The sequence below is a fragment of the Quercus lobata genome, chromosome 4, assembly GCF_001633185.2.
Source record: "Quercus lobata isolate SW786 chromosome 4, ValleyOak3.0 Primary Assembly, whole genome shotgun sequence".
Taxonomy (NCBI): Eukaryota; Viridiplantae; Streptophyta; class Magnoliopsida; order Fagales; family Fagaceae; genus Quercus; species Quercus lobata.
In genome coordinates this window covers 72816566-72841613 of record NC_044907.1, presented here as the reverse complement: position 1 = coordinate 72841613, position 25048 = coordinate 72816566, and the positions used below count along the sequence as shown (strand labels likewise).

General features: G+C 33.6%; 1 protein-coding gene across 1 annotated transcript; it reads left to right on the top strand.

Moving 5' to 3' along the window:
- The first annotated feature begins 11876 nt into the window (after positions 1-11876).
- On the top strand, positions 11877-23450 carry LOC115984353 (lysine-specific demethylase JMJ25-like). The gene is made up of 13 exons (XM_031107358.1): positions 11877-13265; positions 13352-13467; positions 15396-15495; positions 15599-15740; positions 16061-16124; positions 16206-16998; positions 17479-17808; positions 18706-19233; positions 19793-19865; positions 19979-20064; positions 21076-21195; positions 21926-21987; positions 23064-23450. The coding sequence occupies exons 1-13, from the start codon at positions 12276-12278 to the stop codon at positions 23104-23106; spliced, it is 3447 nt and encodes a 1148-aa protein (XP_030963218.1). The 5' UTR covers positions 11877-12275; the 3' UTR covers positions 23107-23450.
- The last annotated feature ends 1598 nt before the right edge of the window (positions 23451-25048 follow it).

Below are 25048 nucleotides of genomic sequence, written 5' to 3'. Positions count from 1 at the left end.
TAGCCAATTCTATTAAACTGTGGTTTTCAGTTCTGTCAATTATTTTAAGTCTCTCATCAATTTCTTCTTTAAAGCTATTACTCTTTTTGTCTTTTACTTCCATCTTTACTTTTACTACACTATCATAATTATTTTGCCTACTATTGTTGACTTTTTCTTTTTGTCCTTCATGTCTCATCTTTTCCTCTATTTCTATCTTCCTACGTAGTGTTTCCTTACTACTATTTTCTTTTGGCATGTCTTTCTCTACATCTTTACTGTTTTGTCTTTCATGTAATTCTTTCAAACTATCATCATAACTTCTAAAACTATCATCTTTTAAACTATCATCTTTCATTGTCATGTTTCTTTGTTTTACTATGTCTATCACTTTTCCTGCATCTTCTCTATTCTGTCGTTCAAACCTTTCTTTCATCTTTTTTACTATTCCTTTTTTTATTATTTCTTTATTATTATCTATTAGCTTCTCATGTATAGATTCTTTCTTGTCTGTCTCTATTAGGCTCTTTTGTCTATCTGTGTCTAGTACCGAACTAGAAATTTCTTTTAGTCTGTCATTTTCTATAGTACTTCTATCTTTTATACGTGTTACTCTTTCCTTAATAGGGCCAATTTCTAATCTGTCAGTTGCTTTTAATGTCTGTAAATTCTTATCTATAACTTCTTTTGAATTACTATTATTAAACCAATTATCTGTCATAGTTTCTATAAAAGATGATCTATGATGGGGTCCAAATTCTATTCTTTTTTAAAATGTGAATTTAAAACTTTCATTCTTTCATAGAGGTCCAAAAAGCTATCATTTTTCTTTTCAACTTTAGTATATATAGCAAATCTGTCAATATTTTCCAAGGACTCCAATTTTCTATTAATTCTGTCTAAAAAACTATTATTGTGTTTATTAGTCTGTCGGTTGATTTTATCTCCTGTTAAATTACTCCAATTATTTGTGTTACCATTATAATTATAATTATCCATTTCACTGTCAGAATCAGTTTCATAATCCATATCACTATTTGACCAATTATCATCTATATCTGTCATGCTATAACCTTCATCATAAACTATATCATCATAGTCCATGTTTCAAATTAGTGTGTGCCTAGCCTAAGTGTGAACAAGCAAACAGATGATGAACTGATAAATGTATTTATTCTCTTTCTAAGCAATTAATAATTACTGGCGGAACTATTACTAACCACTGGTATCCTTGCTATCGGGACCACCTCCTCGGGAAACTCCATTGCGGGACCACCCAAACACACGCCTGTCCGTCGGCTACAACAAAGGGGCTGACCAACGCGAAACTATGGTTTGCCAACGAGTCTCTAGGCTGACCAACGCTAACAAGGAGCAAGTAGTGGCTGTGTAGTAATATAAGTTCCTAGTAACTTCTTAATTGCAAAGAAAAAAGCTCCCCCTAAAAATATAATATATCTAGTGCTGCCGCTGCATTAATCCTAAGTCATAAGGTAAAAAGTAATATACTAATGACATTGACATATTTCACACACTTTTCTCCTAACTTATTAGTTGACAAGTTCTAATTGATGGAATCAAAAATCACCACTATTTTCATATTTAATCAACCAATTTTTTCTCAAAAAAAAAAAAAATCAACCAATTATAATTTAATTAGCACCACGTTTAAAAGAGTTGATGTAAAAACATTAAGTATGATGAATCATGAACGTAAAACAAATCTGACACGTTTGATTAAGCTCGAGAGAGGCGTGTTTTTTGTGAGGCAAAAAAAAAGTGTTGTGATATGCTTACCAAACGAGGATGCCATTGCCAACAATCTAAATACTTTGTAACCTATCTTGTTCCTACTTCCTACTACTGAGGTTGTAATTTTGTTAAGTTTAAGCTGTTGGGTTACTTGGGTCCTACTCTGTGGTTATATATATATATATATATGATACCTCATTTCTCATTTATGTACGAATAAAAGAAATCTTTAGTTAACGCTAAAAAAACATAAAGGAAAAAAACTAGTAGATTGAACTCATCACTTTCACATGAATTATCTACGCATAATATTTGTAGCTGAGTGATGGACAATGACTCTTACATGAAGTCATCACTTTTTTTTTCTTTATTAGTTAAAACTTATAATAATATAATACTTGAGAGATAGATTTGGTGCACCATGCAATATTGAATCTTGGGTGAGATTGAAAGTTAAAATTCTTTTTTATTGTGGCCCCTTATATAAGAGAATTTTTTAACCTCCAACAGTTTATTTTGTTATATGTCAAATTTTTTACATTTTACCATAGTTGTCAATATCGTATGATACGCGATACTTATCGTACAATACGTATTGTATCGTGTGTAAAAAGTTCTGTATTGTATTAGCGTATCGTAAATGCTCATAAATTGTACGATACAGTGTGCGTATTGTATGAATCGTATCGTATTGTAAAATCGTATGATACATAGACAAATGCTTTAAAATGAGATTTTTTGTTAAAATTTGTACTTTTATTTGAATCTAACAAATTGTTAAACTTGTTTTTAACACAAAATTATTAGTTTACTTAATTTAGCTTACTAAAATAACATATTCATAAGTTTTTTTTTCACTCTCTCCTGCAATTGGACTACACAGTACACACTTACCTTTCACTTTAATATTTAAAATTTTTATTTTTATCGTTATTGTTATAAGTCCAAAAAACTAGAATGCTAAAAAAAAATATAAATAAAATTATTAAAATAAAAACAACAAGAAGAGATAGTAAATGTTAATGACTACCCAGGAGTGAGCACAGCAGTAATATAGAAGCATAAACAATGATAAAATAGTTGATAAAGAAGAAAATAGCAAAATAGATATAGTCAAAATAGATTAAAACAGGGTATGGAATATAAAACTGAAACAAATAAAATCTTACTTGAAAATACTTCTGTCTTTGATTAAACTTGAAAACAAACTGTCTTTCTTACAAGCTTTGAAAATAAGAGCTGTCTGAAGAGTTACAAGATTACAAAATAAAATCTGTAAAGGGTTACAAGATTGTCTGTCTGGAAAGGTAAGGTTACAAGATTACAAAAGAAAGTAAAGTACAAAAGTCTTTCTAAAGGGAGAGTACAAAAGTCTTTCGGGGAAAGGGAAAGGAAAGCTAAAGTCTTTCTGAAGATTGGACCTTGGAAATAAGATGGAAAACTTGGACTTAAAACTTGGACCTGTAATTTTGGACCTTGGAATTGGGCCTTAATTCTGGACCTGGAATTTGAACCTGTCTTCTGTCTTCGAAGTCTGTCTATTTATAGATGAAGTGAACCATGGTAAGTCTTCAAAAGTAACCTGAGTTAAGTGAAGTGAACTCAAGTTAATCTGTCGGTAGAATCTTGAACAGTAAAAGTCAAAAGTCTATCTTGAATAGTAATAGTCTGTCTGCATGTGAATAATATTCTGTCAAAATATCTTTCAAAATATCTTTCTGGATCTTTCTGTATCTGTCTAGACTGTAATGAATCTTCCTGGAAGCTATTCATGCATGTCGGTGAATAGTGATCTGTCGTTGGTGAATAGTGATCTGTCGCCGGTGAATAGTAATCTGTCGCCGTTGTCTATCGGAAGAGTATTCTGTCTGTCTGTGCCTTCTGTCTATCAATCTGTATCTGCGTAGTTATCATAATCTAGCAGATCGGAGTTGTCCTCATCATGCTCGTGGTACACTCCATAACTATTACATAGGGCACAATATGAAATAAGACGGTAAATAGGACCACGATCCTTTGCTGTCATCAATCTGGGATCTTTAACAATCTTTCTTTGCCCAATAAGCTTTCTTGCTGAAGGTCTTGGACCATATACAGCTATCCTGTTGGTATAGCCATATAAGTGGAAGCCTTCTCTGTCTAATTCTTTCTGTACATCATTAATCTTGTTACTCATGAAATTGGACCATTCTTGAGCCAGAGTACCTGGATCATCAAGTGATAAATAAGTATCTCCTGTATACCAATTATGTTCAGGGATACAACCCTAATCATGGATAAGAACTAAAATGTGGGTTGGTTGAACTTCCATATAATAGCTATTATTCCAGGCTGGAAGAGTACTCCAGATTAGTAATTTCATATAATTAAGTCCTCCAATCTGCATGGCTGCTTTTCGGATGACATTAGGAAATAAACTGATCTGATCTGCAGAAGTTATGGTTAATTTGCTGATAAACCCAGCTTCTAGCATTTCAGATAGCCAAAAAGGATCACAAATTACTGGATCTTCTGTCTCTGTATTGATAAGTAATCCCGGGTAAGGATTGTATCTGTCTCCTAGTCCTTCATAAACTCTGTCTGCATTTCCAAAACTTTCATACCATGTAGCTTTATGAGATAGCCATGTATCGTCTGTCATATCGTCTGTCCTGATAATTGCTGTAGAAACTAATACTGTGAAAAGATGAATCCATCTGTCATAAGAACTTGTTAGGGCTTTATGAGTCAATATTTTCTGTTGAATTTCAGGAAGTAAAGCTGTGATGGCAAGTCTCGTATTTTGCTAAATCTTAGGGTGGAGCCTTGAAAAGCTTGTTCCCATAAGATAGCTTTTTAGAGACTGTGATTCTGTCATTGTGGAGCTTGAATCTCCATCCTCCTTGCCAGGGAGTTGACAACTAAGTGCTTCAATAACTGCACCAGTGTTAACAAGATGTAATTCCAAAGCCTGAAGGGTCATTTGGAATAAGGGTTTCTGTCTGAGGGTAAAGGCTGCCTGTAAATTATCAAGAAGTAGTTTAATATGAAAATGAAGGTCTGTAAATTCTCCGTCTTGAAACATAAATTCACTGTCGGGCACTTTTTGCAAAATTACACTTTTATCACCACATGAATACATTGCCTTTGTTAGCAGTGTATCCTGAAGGGATATTGTCTCTTTCGAGACGCCTTCATGCATTTCCGAAATTTTTACTGAAGGTTTTCGGGTACCTTTGGGTTGCACCGCTGGTGCTTTGCCCTTGTCTTTCTGAGAGAATCTTTTACTCATGGTAGTCTGCAATTGGGTTTTTGGAAAAGGATTATATTTGGAACAAATAAAAACTTCTTTCGAAATTCTTCTGTCAATGTCTTTCTGTGAAATTCTTTTGAAATATTCTATAAGGAAAACAATAAAAACATTTATAAAACAAATAAAATTTATAAAACAAACTTTTCGTTGTTCACTTTTGTGCTCTTTCTGAGTAGCAATAATATTAGAGTAGTCATGATGGGATCTGTCAAGGTAAATGGGATTTAGAATATTCCTTAAATCTAGTATGATTCTGTCCATGCATGTACTACTATATATTTCTTCGTAATGTCTTTCATTAATAGGACAATCTATCAGGGGATTAATTCTGTCTGTTAGGAAATTGAATCTGTCATTATTCAAGAAATTATCACAAATAATATTTTCTTTAATGATTAATAAAGAAGAGTCTGTCAAAGATTCTTTTATTAAAATATCTGTTATATGAATATTTAAAAATGCTATAAAGGGTGTACATTTGTCATTTAGTACTTCTATCAATCTATCAGTATGTCTGTCATTATTATTAAAAGAAATAATAATTTTACCATCTATATTCTGTGTGGGGGCAATAGTCTCAAATTGCCATCTGTCAGTCCATATACTATTAGTCCATGCATATTGATTACAAAAGACTATATTCATATCTTCGTCTTTTATGCATTCGTCTGTAGATTGGACTTTTTGTAAGAAAGGAGAATGAAAACATATCTCTGTCTCTTTGTCTTTCTTTTTGTCATTTTCTGTCAATTGATTAACAAGTAGCATTTCTGTCTGTAAAGATGACAAACTTCTTTCAATTCTATAGATTCCTCTATCGTTGATATCTGTTAAAATAGTAACCTTTTTGGAAAAGTGCATTTCTTTCAATACGTTAGTTTTAATTCCTTTATCTGTCACTAAAAAGGGATAAATTAAATTCATAAAAGAAGTTCCTAGAATAATTTTAGAAGGAAAGTCTTTAATTAAAACAAAAGCTGTCTCAAAATATATTCTGTCACGGCATATATGATCATGAGGTATCTTATAATTGATTATCAGTTTTTCTCTATTGGCCTGAATTAATCTTTCTTGTATACAATTCATATGAACACCTAAATCTGTCAAAGCAATTTCTGTCAAAGAAAATTGTTTAGTAATTTCTATATGCCATTTTTGGAGAATTACTCTGTCAATTAAACTTAAAAAATTCTGTCTATCAAATTTATTACTATTGTTTGAAACATTAATATCTGTAACTTCTTTATCTGTAGGAGGATCAAAGGGGTCTATCATGGAAGTAGAAAATTCTTTTACAATTTTATGTTCGTTTATGTCTGTCAGATTTTCTTCTTTAATTTCTTTAATTTCCTTTTTTACCATTTCGTCTTCTGTCAGTAGAGCTATTTTTATCTTTACACCATCTTGTTTTAATTTCATTTTTACCTTTTCTTTCTTGTCTTTTTCTTTCTTTCTACAATCCGTAACATGGTGACCATATTTCCTGCACCTAATGCAAGCAATAGGTATTTCTATAGAGTCTTTTAATTTTAATAAATATTCTTTTTTCTCTTTATGGTGATTTGGTAGATTGTCTATTAGTTTTATTATTATGTCTTTTTGTTTTCTCTTTCTTTTATTAATTTTAAGTGGGTTGGTTGATTTTAACTCTTTCTTTACTTGGTCTATTTCTTTTTGACTAACATTAAATATTTCCGTTAATTCTTTTATAATATCTTTCTCAAATTCTAATTTACTAATTTGTTTAATAATTCTATTATGTCTGTCACATTGTTTTTTAGTATGTCCATATTTTTTGCATTTATGACAAATAGTATTATTAACCTGTCTGTCAGTTTTCTCATTATCTGATAACTCTGTAGTATTTAAAACTGTTATGTCTCTTAATCTGTCTGTTTCTAAAGGTAAACTTAAAAGTTCTATCTTTTTAGCCAATTCTATTAAACTGTGGTTTTCAGTTCTGTCAATTATTTTAAGTCTCTCATCAATTTCTTCTTTAAAGCTATTACTCTTTTTGTCTTTTACTTCCATCTTTACTTTTACTACACTATCATAATTATTTTGCCTACTATTGTTGACTTTTTCTTTTTGTCCTTCATGTCTCATCTTTTCCTCTATTTCTATCTTCCTACGTAGTGTTTCCTTACTACTATTTTCTTTTGGCATGTCTTTCTCTACATCTTTACTATTTTGTCTTTCATGTAATTCTTTCAAACTATCATCATAACTTCTAAAACTATCATCTTTTAAACTATCATCTTTTCTCTCTTTCATTGTCATGTTTCTTTGTTTTACTATGTCTATCACTTTTCCTGCATCTTCTCTATTCTGTCGTTCAAACCTTTCTTTCATCTTTTTTACTATTCCTTTTTTTATTATTTCTTTATTATTATCTATTAGCTTCTCATGTAAAGATTCTTTCTTGTTTGTCTCTATTAGGCTCTTTTGTCTATCTGTGTCTAGTACCGAACTAGAAATTTCTTTTAGTCTGTCATTTTCTATAGTACTTCTATCTTTTATACGTGTTACTCTTTCCTTAATAGGGCCAATTTCTAATCTGTCAGTTGCTTTTAATGTCTGTAAATTCTTATCTATAACTTCTTTTGAATTACTATTATTAAACCAATTATCTGTCATAGTTTCTATAAAAGATGATCTATGATGGGGTCCAAATACTATTTCTTTTTCAAAATGTGAATTTAAAACTTTCATTCTTTCATAGAGGTCCAAAAAGCTATCATTTTTCTTTTCAATTTTAGTATATATAGCAAATCTGTCAATATTTTCCAAGGACTCCAATTTTCTATTAACTCTGTCTAAAAAACTATTATTGTGGTTATTAGTCTGTCGGTTGATTTTATCTCCTGTTAAATTACTCCAATTATTTGTGTTACCATTATAATAATTATCCATTTCACTGTCAGAATCAGTTTCATAATCCATATCACTATTTGACCAATTATCATCTATATCTGTCATGCTATAGCCTTCATCATAAACTATATCATCATAGTCCATGTTTCAAATTAGTGTGTGCCTAGCCTAAGTGTGAACAAGCAAACAGATGATGAACTGATAAATGTATTTATTCTCTTTCTAAGCAATTAATAATTACTGGCGGAACTATTACTAACCACTGGTATCCTTGCTATCGGGACCACCTCCTCGGGAAACTCCATTGCGGGACCACCCAAACACACGCCTGTCCGTCGGCTACAACAAAGGGGCTGACCAACGCGAAACTATGGTTTGCCAACGAGTCTCTAGGCTGACCAACGCTAACAAGGAGCAAGTAGTGGCTGTGTAGTAATATAAGTTCCTAGTAACTTCTTAATTGCAAAGAAAAAAGCTCCCCCTAAAAATATAATATATCTAGTGCTGCCGCTGCATTAATCCTAAGTCATAAGGTAAAAAGTAATATACTAATGACATTGACATATTTCACACACTTTTCTCCTAACTTATTAGTTGACAAGTTCTAATTGATGGAATCAAAAATCACCACTATTTTCATATTTAATCAACCAATTTTTTCTCAAAAAAAAAAAAAATCAACCAATTATAATTTAATTAGCACCACGTTTAAAAGAGTTGATGTAAAAACATTAAGTATGATGAATCATGAACGTAAAACAAATCTGACACGTTTGATTAAGCTCGAGAGAGGCGTGTTTTTTGTGAGGCAAAAAAAAAGTGTTGTGATATGCTTACCAAACGAGGATGCCATTGCCAACAATCTAAATACTTTGTAACCTATCTTGTTCCTACTTCCTACTACTGAGGTTGTAATTTTGTTAAGTTTAAGCTGTTGGGTTACTTGGGTCCTACTCTGTGGTTATATATATATATATATATGATACCTCATTTCTCATTTATGTACGAATAAAAGAAATCTTTAGTTAACGCTAAAAAAACATAAAGGAAAAAAACTAGTAGATTGAACTCATCACTTTCACATGAATTATCTACGCATAATATTTGTAGCTGAGTGATGGACAATGACTCTTACATGAAGTCATCACTTTTTTTTTCTTTATTAGTTAAAACTTATAATAATATAATACTTGAGAGATAGATTTGGTGCACCATGCAATATTGAATCTTGGGTGAGATTGAAAGTTAAAATTCTTTTTTATTGTGGCCCCTTATATAAGAGAATTTTTTAACCTCCAACAGTTTATTTTGTTATATGTCAAATTTTTTACATTTTACCATAGTTGTCAATATCGTATGATACGCGATACTTATCGTACAATACGTATTGTATCGTGTGTAAAAAGTTCTGTATTGTATTAGCGTATCGTAAATGCTCATAAATTGTACGATACAGTGTGCGTATTGTATGAATCGTATCGTATTGTAAAATCGTATGATACATAGACAAATGCTTTAAAATGAGATTTTTTGTTAAAATTTGTACTTTTATTTGAATCTAACAAATTGTTAAACTTGTTTTTAACACAAAATTATTAGTTTACTTAATTTAGCTTACTAAAATAACATATTCATAAGTTTTTTTTTCACTCTCTCCTACAATTGGACTACACAGTACACACTTACCTTTCACTTTAATATTTAAAATTTTTATTTTTATCGTTATTGTTATAAGTCCAAAAAACTAGAATGCTAAAAAAAAATATAAATAAAATTATTAAAATAAAAACAACAAGAAGAGATAGTAAATGTTAATGACAAATGACATTGAAGAAAATTTTAATGAAGAAATAAATTTGCAAAATTATAAACATGATGATAGCTGTAAGGACACAATTCTCTGGCGGCCCAATAAGGATGTTGGGCTCGCGCACGGAAGATCCCTCACAATATAATTTGTAGAGAGTGGGCTTGAAAAGCTAGCCGCTGGTCACGGGGCGATGCCGATCCTGGCTTTATAGGAACTCAGGTAGAAAAAGGAGTTGGGCCTGAACATTTAAGCCCTAAGACGTCGCACCCTATGGGATGGGACTCCTCGGAGTTGATCCGAGGACCATTGAGGTCTTACCCCGGTTATTCAACGACGGACTTCTTCAGTGAAGTCCGGTGTTGTTGAGATGTTCTCCCCCCTGTCATCTTTCTTTTTCTTGTGGTGGGATGGGATCCCCTCTAGATTTATTTACTTTCTTCTTTTATACTCGTCTGTGTTCATTGTCCTTCGTCCACGTGTAGGGTCAATCTTTACAAGACTGATATTTGTCCCATCAGTCTAATCCCAGAATTGTTGGGTATGGTTGATAAGGCTGCAGAGTACGGCTCTGTCACGTGTTGGGTCTTATCCGGAAGGGTAGTAAGGATAACTTTCCCAAGATATTTTGGATCTCCTTACAAATTCGTCCCTGTACCAGTTTTATCCCTTCATTTCGGTGGGATTCAGGATCTGCCGAGGACCAAACTGTCCTCGGCTGCCTTCCAAAATTGTTTTGTGCTCTGTACTGTAGAGCTTGGGCCACAGCTCTCCTCGGATTGGGCCTTCGGATTTTCCAGGAGCAATTGGGCTTGGTCCTTAAATTATTGGGCCCCACAATAGCGTTGACTTAGATGGGGTTGATTAGGCAATTTGATGAATATGATGAAAATAAATTATTATTTTTGGGTCATTTGTAATATATTATCACTTTTGAATTTAAGTAATTTGAATGTGTATGTTATGAATACATATTAGTTTGATTTATTTAATTAGCTTGTTAAATATTATTACATAAATAATGAATAAATTAAGTCATTAGTTGAATATATTCAAAATTTATAAGGAATATACCCTTTATATATATATATATATGTAAATTTATAATTTTTTACAAATTTTATTAAGTATTTGTGTATCTTACGATACATAATATAATACGATACATGATATGAAAAAATTAAAAATCGATTCATGATACGATTCACATTTTGACAACTATGCATTTTACAAGTTCGTAAGACTGCACCATACAATTATGAGTAATGTAACATTCATAAAATTTTTTCAACAAATTCTATGTGACAAGTTATTACTAGTTCTAATTTGAGCCTACTATTTATATAATTTTTTTTACCCATCAATAATAATTTACCATTTAAAATTTATTATGAAATTATCATAAAATTGTTGTCAACGTAACATTACTCTACCATTATTATAGGCATCCATATCTATCTACTTTGGACAAAAGTAATGTTATAAAAAAATGTATCCCTATACTTTCTATTTGGTCTGAATATGTGTAAGATGAGTTCACCTTCAAACAATAATGAATACTAATGTTACACACTTTCACACATAGTTTACCATGATAATTATTAGATACTTCCGGAGTACCATAAATGCGTACTTCCTCTTTTTACATAATTATGGGTCTCACTAATTAAATTTATGGTGAGATCCACAATTCACTTGAAAGAGAGACTATGCATTTATAATATTTCCGAAATATTCAATAATTTTTCCGGTTTACCATAACTGTTCTATTATATAAATTCATTATTTTTCCTTACTAATCATAAACATAACATTACTCTACCATTATTATAGGGATCCATATCAATCCCAAAAGTAATGGCATAAAAAACTGCATCCCTATACTTTCTATATGGTCTGATTATGTGCATGATAAGTTCACCTTCAAACAATAATTAATGCAAATGTTACACACTTTCACACACAATTTACCATAACTGTTCTATTACATAAACTCATTATTTTTCTTTATTAATTACAGTCTACCGCCACTGTTACTAAAATTTGCACTAAAGGGTGGGAAAGTGTACCATACCCATCTTGCAAATCCACCTGGCTTAAACTTTGATAAAGCAGTAGAAAGGAAAAAAACTAGTTGAGTTTAGGTTTCTGACCAACTTACGAGAATTAGGGTATTAGGCTGTGAGCCTAGTTTGAGTAGTGAGTACTAATAGTACACACAGAAGTAATTATAAAAGCAAATCCCACTGAAATTCCATTCTCCCGGCCACAAAACCAAACCCTAGTTTTAAAAATTTTTGTTTACCCTTCTTAGCGCCACTAATTTAAAAAAAAATTCCACCCACTGTTTTCCCTTCCCCCCAGTAAACCACTTCTCTTCCCACCCACTATATATACTGAGTTTTTCCCTCACTTTGCTTTTACTCTTCGAAACCCAAACCCCACTTCAATCTATTTTTACTTCCACTACTTCCTGTTTTAATGTTTTTAATTTCTCCGTGTTTGAAATTTTGAAATCCCTCTCTTTTTTACTTTTGCTGTCTCTGATCGATTTCTCTGTGTGTGTGAGTGATGGCGCGTGGTAGAAAGCGTGTTGCTGAGAATGAGAAAGGGGTTGAGCCTGTGAAGAAGAAGCGCGGTAGAGCGAGAAAGGTTGATGATCAGAAAGAGGAAGAGAGAGTGGAAAATCATGGAGTTTTGGCTGATGATGATGATGAGCTGAACAACAAGAAGGGAAACGACGGAGACGATGACGTTTCGGATGTCAGAGAGGGAGAGAAGAAAGGAGAAGGAGAGGCTGTTGTGAATGCGAAACGGCGTCGCGGAAGGAAGCCTAAGGCTGTGGTGGAGGGAGAGGTTTTGGAAAAAGGAAGTCATTCTGTTTTGGCCGATCGGCAGAAGGAGTCGAACGGCGGCGTTTCGTACGGTGCCGGAGAGGAAAGAAAGGAGGAGGAGAAACGGCGTCGCGGTAGGAAACCTAAAGAGGTGGTGGAGAACGGAAAGCCGGATTCCGCCGAGGAAAAGGAAAATCATCCTGTTTTGGCCGATCAGCAGAAGGAAGGAAACGAAGATGAAAAGAAGGAAGAGGTTGTGAATGCAAAACGGCGTCGCGGAAGGAAGCCTAAGGTTGTGGATGAAGGAAAGGAAGAAGTTTTGAAAAATCATGAGGAGCAAAATGGCGAGGAAGAGAAGAAAGAAGAGGTCTTGAATGGTTCTGTTGAGGAGGAGGAAGGGATTGAGGGAGTGAAGAGTAGGTTGAGAAATGGCGGGATTAAGAAGGTTAGTTATGCAGTCGATAATGATGATTCTCCAGTGAAGAGTAAGCGAGGAAGGAAGAAGAAGAAGCGAATGAATGCTAATAAGACTGAAAAAACTGCTGAGGAAAACGATGGGTTGGAAAAGCCGAAGAGGAAGCGTGGCGCGAGGAAAGATTTGGCTGAGGAAGAAGAGAAGGGGAATGAAGAATCTGCTGAATGGAGTGCTGGCTATTCGTTGAGAGCAAAGAGAACTCAAAATCAAAACTCAGAAACTTTTGAAAAGATCAATAAGCATGATCCAAAGGTAACATTCTTTAGTAGTAGTGATTGTTTGATTTGGGTTTGTTTTATTGTGTATTACTGATTTGATTTGTGGTTGTTGTTGAGCAGTGGATTGAAGAGGTGTCTTTGATGTGCCATCAATGTCAGAGGAATGATAAAGGCAGGGTTGTTCGGTGCAAGAAGTGTAAGAGGAAGCGTTATTGTAAACCTTGCTTAGATAATTGGTATGGGTTTCTTTTATTTTCCTTTTGTGTTAAGTTAGTTTCTTTCTATGCCAAGTTGTATTTGACATTTAGTTTTCTGATGACATACTTAGTTTCTTTCTGTTATTTAATTGGTGTTTGTGAAATTATATTGGGAGAATTTCATCACTTAGTCATTACTCTTAACAAATCTAAAAGTGTATTAATGTCAATTCATTAAAAATTTTAATTAACATGACACCCTGTGTACTGTCAAATTCGAAAAATAGAGTCTTAACTCTGAAATGAAGAGAATAAGGTCACTTTCTTTTTAATGATAGATTTCTATAGTTGTAGGATGCCGGTTGCCAATGAGCTCTAGCTCAAATGGTATCTTCTCCTTTGCAAGAGCTAGTTGGAGGATTATGTTGTGGGTTGAACACCTGCTGGGTGTTTGTAACTTGCCCTCCAAATATGGTTGCTGGATGTGAGTTTCTTTCATCCCTTGTGAGTGACATGTTTTTTTGGCTCAATTGAGGCCTAAAAATGCAATTAATAATTGATCTGAAAAGTAAAAGAATATCCGTGGAGTGTGTTGCATAAACTGAGTTGCATGATTTTCACAAACTAGTTGGTCCATAATTCATGGCATGGGCTGTCCATGAAAATAGTGTACTGGTTTTCAAGACTGTTAAAAGATACGGTAGTAAATACCCCCATGAAATGAAAGGCATGCTGTTTAAAAGTACATCAAGATCCAATCAATGGCATTAAGTTGAAAAAATTGATTTTGTCACTGACAAGTGTCTGTGTGTTGTGATGATCAGACTTGTATATTGAGTTAAAACTCCCAAGAATTCTTCTGTAAATCTTAATTACTGCCAAATGAATAACTACCCATGGATGAAGACCTTAGTGAAGTTGGTTTATATAACTCACTGACGTTGTCATTTTAGATTGAATGTCATGACATTCATTTGGTGCTTCTGGAAATTTAATTGGTGGATAGATTGAACCCCCTTGTATAAATTTGTGCTCTCCATAACGTTTGTTTCATGTGTCTTCCCCTGTTACCAGAGTCCAAGTTACGAGAAAAACAATATAAGATTGTTTTGTTTTAATTCTTCTGTTTCTTTGGTTGTCAATTTTTATATAACAAAAGGCCCAATTATAAATTACACCCTCTTAACTTTGATTTATTTTCATTTCAGTTTCTTAAGTTTCGTTTTCCCCCATTTGAATTTTTTCAACAGATTAACTTCCATTTTGTTCTAACGTAGGTCTTCTTTCTGCTTCCATTCATTTTGTCCTGTTAAATTTACAACCATTTTGGAGATTTAAAAAACTATAATTAACGGTGTCTCGGTGAGATTGGATGGAGCTAGATAAAATGACCAAATTGAAAATATTTTATTTTAAAGGGTGTAATTTGTAATGTAGCCAAAAATAAATATTTATTATATGGAAGCTTTGTTATGGAACTATGTTGGAAATAAATATTTATTGGTGCAGTTACTTATGTTTGACTTGGCACTTTGAATTAAAGTGATCTTGATGTATAATTCTCTGCTAGAAAATTTTGCTTTTAATCTTGAAATTAGCTAAACCATTGTAAATTACATGATTTCATGAGGGTTAAATTACAAAATATTAATTTTGAATCTTATATTAACTATAGCGTACATGATTTTCTGAATACTTAAAAGGATGCATCATTACAAGAAAAAACTAATCTAGCATTGCTGTTGAAGAATCCTTATTTATGTTTTTAATAGGTATCATCCAAACTGGTACAAATGTTTTTTTTGATGGATTGCAACCTCGGCCTTTAAGGCTTAAAATATGAGTTAAGGAACATTGCAAAATACTTGAAGCTGTAAAATGAATGTTTAAGCATAGGAGCTTTTGCTTGTTTTATTGCATTTATTGGTTTGGCAAGTTATTTGAAGTATTTGTGTTGTGCTGTGTAGGTATCCTAATATTGAGGAGGATTACATTGCGGAAGCTTGTCCAGTATGCCGTGGAAATTGCAATTGCAAAGCATGCTTGCGTTTGGATGTACCTGTAAAAGTCAGTTTCTCCTTTTCCTACATCTCATGAATAATTGGTATTCCCTTTAACGGCTTTAGATTAGGTATGAGAAGTTTGACAAATTATTTATGCCTTGTTGCAGAATTTGAAGAACTTAGACTTGCATATCAGTGAAGATGAGGAGTTTGAGCACTATAAGTATATGCTACAAGTACTTCTTCCACTTTTGCAACGGATTAGTGAAGAGCAAATGGTTGAGAAGAATTTAGAGGCTAAAAGACAGGGTATTTTCTTTTACTCTGTCAAATGAGCTTAGGAACTCATCTGTGTTTCATCTTTTATTATTTAGTCTTTGACGTGGCAGATTTCTGTATTTAAGTGGATTGGAAGATGTCTCATAATTGCAAAAGGCTAAAAAAATGTTAATTTTACTGCCTGATGTAGTTTTGACTTGTGCAATTGCTGACTGTTATAACCTACAGTTTCCTTTCTTTAAGTCTCCTAAATTTGATTATTTCTCATCGTTACTTCCTAGTTCTCTTAATTTAAAAATATTGTTCAGATGTACTCTTTTGATTTGGTTGTATGGATGTTCATTTGATAGGGTTATTGCTTCCAGACTTAAAGATTGAAAAAGCAGATTGCCCTATTGATGAGCGTGTGTACTGGTAAGGTCTTCTCCTGAAAACACTGTTTCTAATGGTAACATTGTTTCATGAAGGTTTTTATGTTATCTCTTGCTTTTGCAGTGATATCTGCAGAACTTCTATTTTTGATTTTCACCGAAGCTGTCCTAAATGTTCGTTTGATCTATGTCTTACCTGTTGCCGGGAGATTCGTGATGGACATCTGCAGGGAGGTGAGGAGGAAGTGGTTATTGAGTATATTGACCGTGGATTTGACTATTTGCATGGTGGAAAGGGGGAAAAAGTGAAATTACCTACTGAGACTAGCTCAATGGATAATATAAAGTCAAAATCTGAGTGGAAAGCCAATGAAGATTCTACCATACCTTGCCCCCCTGAAGACATGGGTGGTTGCGGTCTTGGTATTCTTGAGTTGAAATGTATGTTCTCACACTCATCAACAGAAAAGAAGAAGAAACCAACAGAAAAGAAGAAGAAGAAACGTGTTTTCTCAGAAATTCCGGTTTCAGAGTTGGTGAGAAGAGCTGAAGAAATTGCCAAAACTTACAACTTAATGGATGTGGCTGCTGCTCATTCACAATTTTGTCCGTGTTTCAATTCAGCAGGTGAAGTGGACTTAAGCAATGATAAGTTACGGAAAGCAGCTTCTCGAGAAGGTTCTGATGACAACTATTTGTATTGCTTGGGGGCCCAAGATATACAACATGAGGATTTGAAGCATTTCCAGTGGCATTGGAGTAGATCTGAGCCTGTGATTGTGAGTGATGTACTTGAATCTGCATCTGGTTTAAGCTGGGAGCCGTTTGTCATGTGGCGTGCAGTCCGTCAATTGAAACATATCAAACATGATAGATTGTTGGAAGTTAAGGCCATTGATTGCTTGGATTGTTGTGAGGTTAGTTTATTTTATCCTTTTCTATTCATGTTAATTATCATTTCCTTTTGGCGTTTAATTGTTAAGCATTAATGTATTGATGTTTGTGCTTAATTTATTCTACTTTATTATTTTTAATGAGATTGTCTTTGAAAATTCTCTAAATGAAAGGTTTTCTTTCTAGGAATTCTCCAATTCTTTTGTTATTTGGAAGATTTATTTTAGTTTTGCACATGGTAATTTGATTTCCAACCTTTTGGTATGTACTAATAATACTTTTTTGATACGGAAGAACCAGTATAGAGTTTAGTATGATTATCTTACTCAATCCAAGTTAGTTAAAAAAGGCAGATACTGCCTTGCAACTTTCCCTTCTAGTTTTTAAGTGTTTTTGGATTTGTTTGTTAAAATTCTCACTTGTCTACTCTGCATAATAGAATGATATGGAAATGGTCCTTGATGATTTTGCTCTGTGATACTAACTATTGTGATGAAATGCAGACTGATGTCAATATCCATGAGTTCTTCACTGGGTATACAGAGGGACGGTATGACCGTTATTCGTGGCCTGTGATACTGAAACTAAAAGATTGGCCTCCATCTACATTATTTGAGGAACGCTTGCCACGTCATGGTGCTGAGTTTATCTGTTGCTTGCCTTTTAAGGAATATACACATCCACGCAAGGGTGTTCTAAACATTGCTGTCCGGTTGCCTGATGAATCTCTCAAGCCCGATATGGGTCCCAAGACGTATATTGCGTACGGAGCTGCACAGGAGCTTGGCCGTGGGGACTCTGTCACCAAACTTCATTGTGACATGTCTGATGCGGTATGTATGGTCTTGTTGTGACTCCTGCTAATCACTTTTTTTTTTTTGCCAATGGAAAAACTTCTGCTTGGTTGAGGTACTGTATGAAAATGCCTATTTGAGTTTGTATAGGTTAAAGTGTGAGGGCCAGATGAGTTGGGTAAGGATTGGAATGTTGTAAACACTGCGTGTCTGTCAATAGCTGCTAATCACACATTTTACAGATTTGAGTCCGACGTCATAATTGACCAAATTTTATGTTGCAAATCATTTAGTCTCTTGATCAAATTTGTTATATAAATTCCAACGAATTTTTCAAGGTTGATTGTGTCAAGTGTTGGATTTTATCTTAGATGTGTATGTCTATGTGTGGTTTAGTTGGAATCTACATCAAGTCCATACCCATTTTAGATAAGCATGATGTTGTCACACCTGGTTTTATTTTCACTCTTTTTGTTACTCTTACTTGAAATGAATAAAAATAATTGCTTTTGGTGCTTTGATTCATCTTGGTCCAATTGTCATAATGCAATTGTCACAAATGAGGGTTCCTGATTTTGAGGGCACGGACTGTCTGTTTTCATTAAAAGTTGATTTAATTTTCTTGGATCATTTAGTCATGTCTTCTACCTGCTCCCTATCCTACTCATCTTGCAATGGTATTGACTAATGTTGAAGTAAAAGGAGAAAATGATAATCTTGCAGCAGTGTGGGGATGATATTCTGTGATCATATTTTGTCTGTCTGATTGCTCTTGTATTTATATTTAACACTTCTCTTGGGATTTTTTTTTTCCTGCAATTTCTTTCCTTTTTTGTCAAATAATTAACTGCTTACGTATATTAATCCACAAATATAGCTGACACTTAACTTCTGTTTGATGATCTAATTTTCTTTATTTTTAATTCACTGAATTAGGTAAATATTTTGACACATACTGCTGAAGTGCCACTTAAAGAGGATAGCCTTGAGAGTATAGAAAAATTGAAAAAGAGGCACTTTGAGCAAGACCAAAGGGAATTATTTGGAGATTTTCAAGCTGTGGATGAAAAGGTTGAGACTAATGTATCTGTTGTTGAGTCTTGCAAAGTTAGTGCTGATGATAAAAATATTAGTAGTGGATCTGGGGATCAAAACACTGGTATAACTGTTGAACGTGCTGATCCTATTGTTGAACTTAATGGTGATTGTGGTGAGTCATGGTTGAATGGGAAGGACTTTTCAAGTGGATCAGAGCTGGAAAAGAATGAAGGGGCAAAAGTGGACCAAGAAAACAGTGGTGGGAGTGATACTACAATTTCTGGAAATAAGTTGGACAGGTTAGAAGCTTCTCAGGGTGGTGCCATCTGGGACATTTTCCGGAGACAAGATGTTCCGAAGCTGCAGGAATATCTTAATAAGCACTTCCGGGAATTTAGGCACATCCATTGTTGTCCATTGCAGCAGGTAATTGTCTCTCAATTTCAATTGGATACTAAATTTTTCTCTTTGTTGCTTAACTATTATCATTATACTTTCTGTTTATAATGGTGGTGATAAATTACTTAAAGAGTACTATATTCTTTTGGTCAATCAATGTGACACTGCTCAATGGAATTGCTAAGTGTCTGGCAAAGTTGTTTTAGCACTTAAGATGCAATGGTTAAGATTTAAACCTAGTCATCTTGAAATGCCTACTGCTCTCCTTTTCAAAACACATATTTATCTTTGCTTTATTCCTAAAAAATCTTTAAAATTTTAAAATTGCTGTAAACTTGTTGTAGAAGAGAACCATGGGAAATCCAAATTGGGTAACAAAATGCAGGATAGAGGCCTGACTGGCTTTGTACCAGCTGGGCAAAGCAAGGTGAATGAAGTAGTCCTTGATTGGAAATGTAGCATATTGAATTCATTAACTGTGGTTTATAATCTGCATAATTGCTGGTGTGTGTTTAATTATATTTTTTTACTCTTGTTAATACTTGGCACATTTCTGTTGTGTTTATCATATCTTTTGGTTGTATAGGTTGTTCACCCTATACACGATCAAACATTTTATCTGACTTTGGAGCACAAAAGAAAGCTCAAGGAGGAATATGGTCAGTTTCTTATATATTAACGGTGATAGTTGGATTGAATGCTGTATTCCTTTTTGTCATAAGTCGACTAACTGTTCTTGGGCATACTTTTATGGTTCTATGCTATAATATAGGAATTGAACCGTGGACATTTGTCCAAAATCTTGGAGATGCTGTCTTCATTCCTGCTGGCTGTCCTCATCAAGTACGAAATTTAAAGGTAAAGTAAATTGCATTTGGTGTTTATTTCACTCCCCCCATGGTTTAGCATATAAAAAAGGGATAGTTTACATATTGGACCAGTGATTTGTTATTCACCTTTCATGAATTCCAAGCTGGCAACAAAGGGTGTATGTTTTCTTAAATACGAGAATTTTTGGAAACAGGTTGGTTTATCAATCATTCTAGTCTTTAGAGGTCCACCCTTCTGCTTTTACGGTTTGACTAGGACGTGGGCAATTAATATTTCACTTATCATTGACATTGTGGCCTTTAAGTACTAGAATGATATCTCCATGTCATGGTTTTATTCATGTCATTTATAAGTTATCCTGTCCTGTAGAGTGTCATTAGTTCATTGGTTATGTGATTATTGAATAGCATATCATTTTTTCTGTTTGGTGGGATAAAAAATATTTAGGTTTCCCTCGTGTGTTTGGTTGGGAGGTTGGAAAAGTGGGGGATGGAAAATTATTTTGTTTGGTTTTGAAAAAAAATGAGAGGATAGAAAATGGAGTTTGCATAAAGTTACTCTCATACCCTTAATTACATAAAAAAATAATTTAATAGTTTATAAGCCAAAAAAAAACCTAATGTTTAGAAAATAAATACTAAACATTAGATTGAAACTGAAAGAAAAAACTAATGTGGAGGGAGGAGAGGAGCAGATGGGTAAATTGCCATCTAAGCCCCTCTCCCTCCCCCATTTTCTCTCCATGTTAGGGAGACAAGAAAACATCCCAAAAATCACCCTGCACCCCCTTCCAGGTCCCAACCAAGCAACCTTACTATTTGAATTACCCCCTCTCTCTATTTTCCATCTCCTCACAAATCACCCCAACCAAACACACACTTAGATCTCTAATTGATGAGCTTATGTGCCTCATGAATTCCATTTTAAATTTGGTGTTGATTGTAATATATGAAATTGATTTCTATTTATAGATTTGTTTCTCTATACATATAAATAATTATATATTTTTAATGAATTTTTTTTTTCTTTTCCATTCAGTCATGCATAAAGGTTGCACTCGATTTTGTCTCACCTGAAAATGTTGGTGAGTGCATCCGTTTGACTGATGAATTCCGTACACTTCCCCAGAATCATAGGGCAAAGGAAGACAAGTTAGAGGTATATAATTGAATTTATCTGTTTGATATGACCATAAATGTTTATAAGATTTTTTTCCCCATGTTAGTAGGATGTTTCCACTTTTGCTTCTTGTACAATGGTTCCAGTGGTGGTTGAGCAGCTCATGAGTAATGCTGTGAACTATGTTGCTGTTCCTTATTATAGTTCTTATTTGTTACGCTTTATACCTTTTCATGCCTGCACCTCAGTGATTTGCTGGTGTCAATGTGATTTTTCTTTGTAGTGGTATTGTCATGGAGCCTGTCATAAATACATGTTTTTAATAAAATATCAAATATGTTTTTGGTAAGTGTTATTTAAAAACATAATTAATATGATTACTGTTGCCAGATCCCTATTGATGCCATTGCAATTTCCCCCTCTTTGCCCAAGCAAAACTTTGCTACCTATATTGGATTCTGCTTTCCCTCATTGTGATCTAACCATTGGTGTATTGCACCAGGAAAACCCACCTTTTGCACTCCACTGCTATTGATTCTACCCGAACTGGTTTACATACAAATGTTTTATGTGCTCAATTCACCGGCACCTACCATATTGCTTTTCTCTTGTGCCCCATGAATATAAATTGTAGGAGAATTGCATGTGTTCAATGCCTAGGACATTGTGGTATGCATGTGGTAATTATAAAATGTGAAATAGTTTTTTTAGACACTGAAGTATAAATCTTGTGTATTGTGGTTTTTGATTGTTGTCTTGCTTGAAGCAGGTGAAGAAAATGACTATTTATGCTATGAGACACGTTGTAGGATGTTTGGAGAAGAAACTAAGGTTAGTCATTCACCATAAATTCTTATATAGTATATAAAAGCAGCGTTTGGATACCGCGTTTCATGCTTTTTCAATATTTGCATTTTCTCCTTCTCCTTTTTTTAATTTTAATTTTTTTTGAATCACGTGGATTCCACTGTGCAGAGACATTGTGCACTGTTTACATACTGTTCATAGGACCTATAATCACTTTATTCAGAAAAAAATATTAAAAATAGGTCTTACGGTATTATTTACACATTTAAAAATTATTTTGCTACAATGTTTTTAGTTTTCAGTAAAATAAGGTCCTGAAATGTCTTTTAGTGGACATCTCTTAAGTTACTGTGTTTGTGAGCCTAATTTTCTTTACGCTTCAACCTATAGCCATCTTCTTTTAACTAACTCTTCTGGTTTCTATCAGCATTACTGACCAGCCATGATTTCATTAATGTGGCCGTACATAGCAATCTTATATACTGCTTTCCATTAATTATTTTTAGCCATTTCTATCATGTTTCTTGGTTTAGTTATGCTCCATTTCAATTCTTCTTATATACTGCTTTCCACTAATTATTTTTAGCATAATTTGTCCTGTGTTTTTAATGCATCTCTCCTTATTTAGGAGCCTATCAATCTCTTTGGGATTTTTTTTTGGATTCATATGTAGTTGGCATTTGGTATCAGACAATTTATCTGCAAATAAATTTGTATTCTAAATTCTTATTTATGCCTCTGTAATACCTTTGTTATCTATTATGACCTTTCTGTATTTCATTCTTGTTCTTCTATCCTTGACGTACAAATAAATATATTTGCATGACATGATATTGTGTCTTACAATAGCTGGGATCATCTTCTTGGTTGATCAACAAATTTTACTGATGAAAACAAGCTTGTCAACTTTCTTCATCTATTTGTATTTGACAAAGAAAGACAAGCTTTTAAATTGTTTTTTCTATAATTAGAACATTATTGCAAAAATGAAGTGAAATGCCACATGTCAATTGTGTTGAAATGGTGCTTGAAAGTATTTCATCATGCCTGTTTTTGGATATCTACTGAAATAGCCAATTGTGTTAATATTTGATTTTCAGGCCCGAGACGACGTCAGTTTCTGTTTCTGAAGATTCAAAGTAGGTTCAACTTCGTTGGTGTATATTTTTGGCTGGTGAAACCGAAGTGTATTGGTGGTTTGTAAATACAGCTGGGTTATCTGTAACACTTTCCAGTATATATTATTTACGTGCTTTTTGTCAAGGCCTCTTGTCCTCTGCACTCCATACCCTAGTTCTTGGAAGGTTATGGAGAATTTTGTTCTAGTCCTACCATCTTTTGGGAATGTGAAGCACGGGAGATTAGTATGTACATGCAAGAACCAGGTGGATACTGACTGCAGGTATTACTCATTATGAATTGTTGTATGAATTATATTATATGGTAAGTATATCATGTTAGTTGGCGGCATGTGTGTTTGAATTTCACTCTCTCTCTCTCTCTCTCTCGTAATTTTGCTTGTTTTTATTTCTAGACTTCTCGAACTGACAGTACCTTAGTAAAAAAAAAGAAACAAAACAAGAAGCCTAATTAATGATACATTTGCCTGACATGAACATGACATAACAGTTACTTTTTAAGTGCTTAAAGCAAATTATTCTAACAATACTTCGTTATTTAATACCCATATCGTAAAAAACCTATATCCTGCTTGCAGTTGGTTATAAATTAGTGCTCTGCAAATGTGGTATAAGATAGCATCAAACTTCAATCTTGAATTTTTGCTTTGTTTGTTTCCCCATCATTTTTAAGCGAGTCAAAACTGTACTTCCAACTCTTATAGTAAGATTGTCAAACGCCATTTGAAGATAGATTTCATTTTATGTGCGTACTCTTATGGGCTTTTGAATTCATGGAACTCGTTATCAAATCATGGATGTTATTTCTTGACTCCGTCTCCACTTGTGGTTTTCCTTTTTTTTCCTTTAGATACCACGTATTAGTTTGAATATTGGAGGCTCATTAATTGAAGTTTACGGTCTGCACAAACAAGGAGAGAGATAGATCCTTTTATCTTGATATAAGTAGAATTTGATTTCAAGTTTCCTATATGCGTCCGGAGAACCGTATTTGTAAACGACACTAACACAGCTATGAGCTATGATTAAATAACTATCATGATGATGAAGTATGCATAATGGCATATATTAGGTGGAATGTCATGATATTGTAGAACTGTCGTTTACTGTAGATATGGGAGGTTGTAACTGAAATAACTATAACCAAGTTGGAGAATCAGATTCTATGATATCATTGGACTGTCTCTAACCTCACCCTAACATTAATTACAACCTTTGGGCATCTTCTCCTAATAATTAATTGATTGTCTTTTTATACTTTGATCAACCAATTTGGTGGAGTTAACAGAAAAACGGAGCCCCATAACCAACACCCAACCACATTATAGAAACTCTCATCCTCTTTTAAAAATAGGGTTTTAACATGGGCATCTTCTTATTTTTCTTCTTCAATTGAGGGCTTTGTCGCATTTTGTGGTGTTGGTTCCATACTTCCATGTATTGATTCTCTCTCTCTCTCCGACTAAATAATATATAGGATCTAACTTAATGATTATGGTTTTCTAATAATGTTAAACAAGGGAAGTTGATGCATGTGACTGTGTACGAGCTGATTAAACCTTCATAAGACATGGAGGACATATGTAAGAATTTAAGTATTATTGTCCATTATAATACATTAACTAACTAACACGTATAAATTGATGGATACATTGTACCTTGAAGAGGAGGGAGAAAAAGAAGGATGTCTGCCTTGTATTCAACCCTTTTCTTATATATTGTAGAACATGCATGCACCTTCTACTGTCTCTAAAAACTTCCGTATGTTAGCTTTCAGGTCTAAAATATGGAAAGGTAATATTCATTGTCTCGACCCTGAGAAAGATAGAACCATTGTAGATTTATTTTTTTTAATAAAATGGCAACAGAGGTTATATGCCCCGGATCGCTTTTTTATAATCAAATTTGGACTTGGAACAAATTACAATAAATTTTACAAATCTCAA